We start from the raw sequence: 10419 nt of genomic DNA, 5'->3' as shown, positions 1-10419 counted from the left end.
CATTTATCAGTTAATATTAAATTGTAAACGTACCTAATACGTGTCCGATACCGATTAGTCACATCTACATTATATAGAAGGGGGATGGAGGAGATATTTTTCGATCTAACATCGAAAAATGTGAATTCGATGAAAAAAATTTCAACTTGATTTTAGCTAACAAAACTCTCCATTCTTTCTTTCTTTTTTCTGTTAATATCGGTGCAAAATTGAAATCGGTAACAGCGCGTGTTTAGGGACACTAGCGTTTCGTTTGATTTCGAAATGAGGTAGAATAAAGAACAAATCCGAGTCGAGAGTCATTTAAATGGAAATTATCAGGAGAAGCTTTCGAATCGAATGCAAATCGCCATGCAGATCGTATCGTTCAAAACGTTCGTTTGGCCCTTGAGAACGTTCACGAGTTTACTAGGCACGTCATCTATATTAATTTGTTTCGTGCAACTGATTGAAGGATGCGGATAATAATAACGATTTTATAATGGTAATAGTAATTATATTAATTAATCAGTAAACAGAAAATAAACAGAGTTACAAATATTTTAAATACGGATTGTATTATTGAGCGTGAGGTCACCATCGAGAAAATTGTGTCGCGATCAATGTGTCAGATAATAATTCAGTCGGATCCCATCGATAGTGAGTACCTAGTCTTTCGATAATTTTATTCATTTAAAGAAATCTTACTTTGTGAAAGAGAAAATTTGAAGCATTTGTGACTTCCCCAGGAAAAACTTTTCCCGCGCTCGCATTCTCGGGCAAAACGCTCGAATCGCGATGTATTCTGTACGAACTTACCGTCGATATGAGCGCTCCATTTTAAACGAACAAATTTCTCGGAAATATTCAGTAACTCTGCGATAGAAACTCGCCTGCTTGCGGATAACTGGTTATCGGAAAAAACGCTGCGGTGAGATCGTCCCTTTTGCGTAATAATTGTTCGACGTGCTACGAGTTATCGAAAATAGTTTGCCAAATAACTACGTACAGTACCATCGAGCACGGTTAGGAGGTGACGTCATACGCGGATTTATCGTCCGGCAACGCCGATCGTTTTCTATTGCCAGGATATAGTTCCCCGCATTCACGCCGTTGAACCGGGTCCAATCGGAACAAAATATTTGTGAAGCAATGTATACTGCAGTTCTCAGCAATTTCGACTCGATAATTACAGCGTGGTTACGAATGAATGATTTTCGCGTTATTTGCCCTTAAATAGTCGATGACGATCGAAGTCCGTGTATCTTATGTGGTATGAATTATAATTATATAATTTTCCAAAAAATTATGAACATAAAAATAACATTTGTAAAGTCATTTATTATGTGCTTCGATAACATAATTTTATAATTGGTTCCTCTTTTCACAGATTCAATTTTTTTGCTTGCAGAAATATGTTATGCTACTAAATGATATATTACGAGACATTGACTCGAGAATCCCGACTACTCAAGGGTTAAAATACGGCCATTCGATTGTACTAAGATCTTCTCTACACACACACAGATTCTCTTATGACATTTATCAGTTAATATTAAATTGTAAACGTACCTAATACGTGTCCGATACCGATTAGTCACATCTACATTATATAGAAGGGGGATGGAGGAGATATTTTTCGATCTAACATCGAATTCGATGAAAAAAATTTCAACTTGATTTTAGCTAACAAAACTCTCCATTCTTTCTTTCTTTTTTCTGTTAATATCGGTGCAAAATTGAAATCGGTAACAGCGCGTGTTTAGGGACACTAGCGTTTCGTTTGATTTCGAAATGAGGTAGAATAAAGAACAAATCCGAGTCGAGAGTCATTTAAATGGAAATTATCAGGAGAAGCTTTCGAATCGAATGCAAATCGCCATGCAGATCGTATCGTTCAAAACGTTCGTTTGGCCCTTGAGAACGTTCACGAGTTTACTAGGCACGTCATCTATATTAATTTGTTTCGTGCAACTGATTGAAGGATGCGGATAATAATAACGATTTTATAATGGTAATAGTAATTATATTAATTAATCAGTAAACAGAAAATAAACAGAGAACTTTGGTAAAATTGAATAACTTTGTTATAAAAAAATACAATTGTTACAAAATCGCTGAATTTACATCTAATCTATAAATGATAACTTAGCTTATAACGTTGAGCAATCGTAAATTATCGTGCATTCAAGCGCATATCGATTACTCTTCGATATCCCTAATATGAATATATAATACATTTAATAAGAATCACACAATTTATCCTGAAATCGAGTGTCCCCGTGTGTGTTGGACTTGTTCAAAATCTCGAAAGTGCGTATCTGTGTACGCGTGTTGTATGAATGTGTGTACGCAACAATGAGAAATATGTCAAGTCGCAAGTTACATCGCTTTATACATTAAATAAAAAATAAATAACCGTCCATATATACGACAACGGACGTTGACAAGCACGCGTAAATAGCGTTACACGTAATAAACTGTACAGAATGTTACAAAGAGTCGTCGCGGGTATAATATAATATATATATAACATATCCATTTATATAGTTAGATATAAACGTTGGTTAAGTAACACACCCTTTCGTAAAACGCTTCAACGAAAGAGATTACGAAATAAGATTCTGATAGCGAGACGTTGTTAGATTCTCTCGCACAAAATTACCATCGCGTGCAAATCAACCAATGCTTATACAACCTTTGTAAAAAATGCACCTTTATCGCTACAGTCTAGTTAACAAAATATACAGACTTCGGCGAGAACCGTGCGAGCACGACGTAGTGAAGCGCGCGCACATATTTATTGCGTGACCGCCGAAGTCGTCAAGAACAGTGTTTCCCAAACGCTTTCCGAGCAATTTTACGAGTAATTTTTATTATAACAGGCTTATGTTCCTTACGTAAAACCAAAAAAAACTTTCAGAATTTTAATTTTCTAAATTAATTTTTTGTTAAAAGTTGATATGAAAAAATTATTGAAATTTGGATGAAAGTGTTGTCATAAAAATATTGATCTCATTCGATTTGTTTAACTTTCTTCAGTTTGATTCGATCTTATATTTTCCCTTTCACAAGAAAGTGCAAATTATATCTATAAATTTGCATTTTATATAAATTTATCAGCAAGTCTTTAACGTCATGTAACTTGGAAGTTATATAATATATTTTTCAAATTTCAATAATTTAATCATATCTTCTATGTATATAATTATTTTATTAGCAAATAAAATTCAATTACAAAGCTTTAAATTAAATTGGAAAGTGTACTACACTGTGGAAAAACTTCGACGAAAGCATATAAGTCGTATCCTAAAAAATAAATTCACGAAACGTTCTTTCGCGAAAATCGCGACGTCTCGCCCGGTTCTCGAACAGTAAATAAACAGCCAACAATTAAACTCTTACGATTACTCGAAAGAAGTTTTAAATTAATATTCAACTCTGTCGATAATAATTATCGACGAAAATTTGTTAGGATATTTCTCGTTCGAAATCATCAGTCAAAGAAGTCGTACGTAAAAAAATCAAACGGTATTTCCATTGCTTTCATTATTAAATGTTATCTATTCCACCTATCAAGATGGAATAGATACATTTTAATGCAACTTAAAATTAAAGTAGATTTGAGTCATGTGGGAGTGGCAAGGCAGTGTCTCAAAATCGATGGTGATAAAATGACTCATATGCAACGACAATGAACAGCAACTTTATCAGGCAATGTCATCGCAAATAAACTAATCAATTTAAAGTATAAATGAATAGTGCAGTTTCTAGTCACTTTCGTATTCAATGATAGGAAATACATTTGTATGAAACGAACTCGTATGATTTCGATTATTATCTTCCATATAAATATAATAAATATTTACAACATTTTACAATAAAGTTTAGCTCTTAATTACAAGTTATTATTAAAAATAAAATGTTACTTGATTTTATTATTATAATTTTTCATAATATCTTATTTATTAATTATAATCGCAGTTCATAATTCAATATATTTAATTCATTTCTCCTTTACATTTTATCAAAATTTTAAAAATAAGTTTACACAAAACAGAATTATTTATAGGTCCCTTCTTATAATACATATATATAAAATGTCTTTGAAGTTTTGATTATTACTGTGAACCAATATATCGAAGCATTGAATGTGTAGTATATAAAGAACAAGGAAGTTCTCGTGTTATTCATTTCCATCGCAATTTGCATTACTTATTGATTCCTAATGTGCTGCAGCTACAGTACGACAGAGTCGATGTATTCGTATCCGAGAAATATCCCACTATAGTAATTCTACGCGAGCACGCGGGACATTATAGACTTTTTGCAACAGCGTACTTCGAATATGGTAAATGCAAATGTCCCGAATATAAATAATAATATAAATTTCAAGTGAAAAACTGTCACGACAATTTATAGATATTTCGAGCGTGGGACTTCCGCTTTTACCGTGTTTCGAAGAGTACTGCTCGCAAAAAATTTTCTGTTATATAACAATGGTATATATGCGCGAACGGAAGTCGCGAAAGAGAAAAGCCGATCGCGAAACGAGAACAGGATAGATCCGATCTCTCGTGCTCGGTTTTACCGCGTACGAAAATTAATATGCCGCACATCCGGTTTCCGGTTAGCCAGTCATTAACTCTCTCCTTTCTGAACGATTTTTAAATGTCGAGATGAATATTTGATTATCGTCATTTCGAGTTTCAAAATCGTGTGTAGTTCCAAAAGGCTATCGAGAACGAAATTAAAAAATTGAAAACTCGATGTAAAAAAAAACTTTAAACAACATAAAAAAATGTCTATAATACTTGAAGAACGTTCTGAATAAATGCAGCACAATAATAACTCCATATCATACATCTAATACACTTTTTGTATATGAAGGTTCTTCTGAAAATAACTTTCGTAGAATTATTTGCCTTGAGATAAACGTGAAACGGAGAGCTTTTTCCAGGTTAATTCTTCAAAAGAGCCATTTCTTTGTAAGACAAGTGAGATAATTAAATTTAATTTAATTCAAAAATCATAAAAAAATATACATTTTTTATTAGATTTATACTTTTATCTTATCCTTATTTTTAATATTTCTTAATACAGCCATGTACTAAGAAAGAGAGAGTTAACATTTCTTGTACGGATAAAATCGAACACCATATGAGAATGAGATATTTTCGATGACATGCCTCCATAAAATTACTATAATTTTATTTCAACACCTATAAGTCGAGATAACATGGATTCGGTAATTTTTTTTCTACATTTTCTATGATAAATATGTGTATATAGGTTACATCTACACCGAATCGAATGGTGATTTGCAATTTTTCCTCTTCTCTTCCTCTCGCAGGAATTCGACATTCTCGACTAAGGCTGGCGAATTCTTCGCGATACACGCATGTTGCAAGTATATTTATGAACAGCTTATTTTAGGAATTAAATAAATTCAATTTTTAAATATGAATTTCAACAAAATCTAAATATAAACCGTTAAACTAAATTAAATTCTGGCAAAAATTTTTGGAGCACATTCAGCATTCTCAAATTAAATATATCTCGAGTTAGCTTCGATTACCTCACTTTAAACATTTCACTATTCAGTATCGGAGTAACGAATGGCAGTAACTTTCATTATCTATCAGTATGAAACACGATATGGTACACGACGAAGATTGCGCCAGTCGCTAGTCATGCCGGAAAAGTTACCCTGCTTCGAAAAAAAGAGCCCACCGCTCAAATTACCCGAAAGTTGAATACGCTCCCGGAAATGCGCTTGTGGTTGGAGAACAATAACATTTATATAAGCCTGTGTCGCGTTGCTGAGATTGGCGTATACTTACGCGAACATATGCATGCGCCAGTTGCTACTTGCTGTTGTTGCTCGATCCGCCATTCGATCGCGATGAATGATCATTAAGGCGATCCTAGATCCGAGTGTATTTGAACGATCGTTCGTCTGGCGAGGATGTTCATCTGAATGCAGCGCCGGCGACAACAGTGACGACCGCCAGGATCACTGCCGCCGATACTGTACGACCGCCGGAACTACCAGCTGTGGGACCCGCGTCGCTGCTGCGGGACACTTTACTACGCACCAATTGACCCCGCTCGACTGCGTTGTCAGGATCAGCGGGCTCACCAATATCGCCGTCCTCGCTCAACAACATCGATAATTTGTTTCTCAATGGCTTCTTCGCACAGGGCACACTCACTTCCTCGTAGGGTCTGAGGATGCGTGGGTAGTGTACCTCCATGCTTTCTGTTGCGGCCAGAGCGCCTTTATTAGTGGCACATAACGGTTTAAACGTGCCACTTCGAGTGACATCCTGGAAGTTTCGGAAATTCTCGTCCCAGTCGTAGCTGATTAGTCGTTCCTCGAGCGTCATGCCCTTCAGGTCCGCGGGCTCCTGAATCATCACCGGACTGGAAGCCCTACGCCAAAAATTTAAGTATCTCGTAAAATAACAATGTCTGATCTCTCACACAGATTTTTATAACTAGATTGTTTATATCAAGTATTTTGTATGTGATAAGAAAGAGATAAGAATAATTCTGAACTTTGTTTGGTCTGCCTATGCACATGTATGCTTACTGTCTATGAGCATTATACGATTATGTAATTTATATATACATGTGATTTATACATGAAATTGGTGGACCACACAAAATATAGGAAGCTCCCATTTCTTGATTCATCTCATTGAGAACTCTTATCGTGGGCACTACTTGACATCAAAACGGGAGGGGTGAAATAAACAGTATAATTACAAATAGTATGCGATCATAATTTTACACACATATATATATGTTTCCGTTCATACATTTATATTTTTTATATTTCAATTTAGTCATTATGTTACGTGTAGGTTTTTCATTTATAAAAATGAATACCGTAGTTATTTATCTACATATTATATTTTAAATGTATAGGTATATATTATACTATTAAATTTTTGATTATAAACATCGGAACAAAGAACGATAAACTTTGGAAATTTTATCAAGAATTATTTACGAGGAATTTCGTATCTTAGCAATAGCCAGTATGTCAGATGAGAGGTAATGTCTGTCGCTCCTTGAGTCAATAACGACTGGCACTTTCGTAATGTGTTGTTCTTAATAACTAATTTAGATTAATCAAAATGTCGAACGATCATCGTTTACATGGAGTCATATAAATTGACAGTAACATGCAACAACTATTACTACATTATCAACTTTCCTCTCATCCGCATAAACGATTTGCCAATCGAAATTATAATAACGATAAAATAAGAGATAAAAATGAATTAAAATACAATTACGTAAGAAATTGTAAAACAATTTACGTCTGAGATAAATTTTAGACGACAATTAATTAATCAATTAATTCAAATACCATTGAAATCTTACAAAAAGTTTAAGAATATATAAAATATATCTAGCATTCCTTATTTTCTCAACTATGAAGATACTTCATATAATCTTATCATACGATTTTTTGTTGACGTAAACGCCTATAAATTTGTAAAAAAATGTCACTTACTGCATTAATCTCTGGATTCCCAAGCTGTGCAGCACCGTCGTTAGCGAAGGCAATGAATAACAATGGGATAATTCAATACGAGGATAATAGAGAATGGACACTTGGCAAGTTTCTTCTCTCATTCCCTGGCCACCGAGCGTAATGGCCGTACGAGATACGGACGAGTACGTGCATTCGGTGATTAAATGGTCCCCCTGAAACATAAAAAGATCATCTAACGTGAACATCAAGTTGAACGAAGAATCTTAAAATTTTAAAAACTTCCGATATATTATCAACTTAACAAAACAATTTAAAAAATAGTGATAACACGTGGAAGTGTGAAATTTTGCATTGATATCGCAAAATCGCAATGCATATATCGATACTTTATTGTAATGGATTTTCAATGATCTTACTCTTCAATTCAATTTTATTATAATTATTTTTACTTTATGTTAACACGTAATCGCGTTTAAGACCACCCTGTTCGAGCTCGTTCAAACAATTAAACTCAGGTTCATGCCCTGCATCTGTAGCATGTCGGCACTTTACGTGATCAAAGCTATACTTATTGCACGTTAATAAACTTTATAACAAGCTCATAAACTTTCTGATACGTGCTACGGGTTATAATATAGCTAGAAATATGTTCGCGGCAAGTAAACGAAAAGCGTGCAACACCGCGGAAACAGAATAGAAAAATAAGAATATATTAAAGGATCGCTGTAGAAGACGTAAGTTGCTCGCGAAACGCTTAAGAATAATCTTGGATTATTTTCAAAGAAAAAATCTTAGCGGATAGAGTTCGAGTTTCTTTTCTCGAGTCTTTTCGCGATCCTCTTCCGTTAATCGGGGATATTTCATAATTGCATTAGCTATCGCGCTGCAGAGAGGATGAAGTAAGTTTAATAAATTAGCCAATAAATTGGATTTTGATATAACGATTAAAATGAAATCTGTATAACACCACTTGAGCCCGCAATATTCGATATCTTCTTTTCAAATATAATTATTATTCATTATATATACTTTAATAGAAAAAAAAAAATATCACCATTCTATTGGAAAACGTTATCTTTCAGTAGTATTATAAGCAGTACATCGTACATCGCATATCACGTTAAGACTGTACTTACCGGGTACACCTTGACCGGTCTTTGAAGCCTTCGATACTCCTGATACTTGGGATTGTAGTTAGTGTCGGCGGCGATCAGCGGCAGCTCCTCGCTGGCGCGGATCAGCCGCAGGCGGATCTTTCTGCCGAGCTGGTGGGTGTGCATGATCACGGCGAACATGTTAATGCCGCTGTTCGGTATGAACCGAGCGGTGCAATCGGTGATGCAGTGGCCCTCGGAGATCACCTCGGGCTGACCGGGCGGTATGATATGCCGCCAGTTCGGGTCCATGCCAACACTGAGGATACCAGAGTCATGGGCGCGCAGTCGATCGGTATAGAGAAGACGCAGACCGCTGCTGTCGCTGATGAAGGCGTCCAGCTGCGGATTCGTGTAGTGGGTTTCCAACTTGAAGTAGCGCGGCCCCGTGTACGGATTGAGTGCGTATCCGGCCTCCGGCGGATAATTAAAGCCCTGGTGCGGCAAGAGAGAGAGAAGGAAACGATGGATTATGCAGAAGCTGGCAGTAAATAAAAACAGGACCAGCAGCGAATACGCCGGTCCGGTTCTGATCGCGAGCCCGTTCTCGTCCGATCTGGTCCGGTCTGATCCCGCCCCCTACCCCAGCGACGTTTCAAGTCTGCTATAATCGATATACGCCTCGACCCATCAGAACGGGCCCCCGATGGAAATTGTCGCTCATGGAATTCGTTTCCTTATTGGGCGTGCATGTACTCACGAATTATGCCCGATTAATTTTAATTTTCAGGTACCGATGATGAGCGAGATAATAATCCGCCCAATTCGGGGAATAATCGTGCTGTATAATCGCTAGCCTCAAGAACACATTTTGAAATCTTATTAATATAGTCTCAATAATTTCGATCATTAGCACCAAACGTGTTTGCATTACTAATAAGATTTTTTATTTTAATTCCAAATATTCAAACGCAAATGAGGTCGTTCTCATTTCGCTATCGTTTATAGTCAATCAATCGTCCACAGTGGACATTTTATTTATTATTTTTTGTATATATGAGATTCAAATAATAATCATTTAATAATTTACTATAAATGCAGATTGGCGAAAAATATTATCGTCACTATTTTTGAAAATAATCTGAATAATCTGATAAATGTTTGAATATAATACAGTATAATATTGTATTATCAATATCCATATTGCTTTAGTATTAAAAATTAAAACGTAAACATTAAAATAAAAGTAAAAATGTTTAGAGTACATTATTTATTGAAAATTATATATAATACGGGTTGTATCAATTAATGTCATATTATTAGTATTATTTTGTCATTTATTGAGAATCACATATGAGATGACACGTTTTACGATCGGTTGCAATTTCACAGGACGTTCGTATTACCAATAACCACGAAGAAACAAGTTTGCGATATTCATGTTCTCACATTGGTATACATTACACCGCACTCGGAATTATCACGAAACTCTGAACGTGCTTTGCACGATCACGCGCAATATTTCACGAAAAGTCAAGTTTACATAGTAAAGGGTCAATGGATACTTCTGGTGATCAAAGTTATACAGAAACAAAACACAATGAATTTAAAACATTCCGTAACATTTACATAAAGTTTTGTTCAATTTTTATAATGAAATAATTTATATATAAAAGAAAAGAGCAGTTTTGCTAAAGTATTAAAAAATTTAACTGGATATAGATTTGAAAACAATTTGTTAAATTATTTTATTCTCTGACACCGAATTGAAGACTTTGATAAAATAATTGGATAATTTCATTATTGACAAAATCATTAAAGAATTTTAATTAATGA

General features: G+C 35.0%; 1 protein-coding gene across 1 annotated transcript in view; it reads right to left on the bottom strand.

Moving 5' to 3' along the window:
* Positions 1 to 5951: 5951 nt before the first annotated feature.
* The window catches only part of olf413 (DBH like monooxygenase olf413), a 103501-nt gene continuing 99033 nt past the window's right edge, over positions 5952 to 10419 (bottom strand). The window contains exons 6-8 of the mRNA XM_018538931.1: positions 8626 to 9078; positions 7508 to 7701; positions 5952 to 6414 (exon numbers count right to left, since the gene is read on the bottom strand). Of these exons, the coding sequence (XP_018394433.1) occupies positions 5952 to 6414; positions 7508 to 7701; positions 8626 to 9078 (1110 nt within the window). The remainder of the gene's footprint in view (positions 6415 to 7507; positions 7702 to 8625; positions 9079 to 10419) is intronic.

The sequence above is a fragment of the Cyphomyrmex costatus genome, unplaced genomic scaffold (genome assembly GCF_001594065.2).
Source record: "Cyphomyrmex costatus isolate MS0001 unplaced genomic scaffold, Ccosl1.0 scaffold2, whole genome shotgun sequence".
Classification (NCBI taxonomy): domain Eukaryota; kingdom Metazoa; phylum Arthropoda; class Insecta; order Hymenoptera; family Formicidae; genus Cyphomyrmex; species Cyphomyrmex costatus.
The sequence above is the reverse complement of the archived record's forward strand: the minus strand, read 5'-3'. Positions and strand labels throughout refer to the sequence as shown.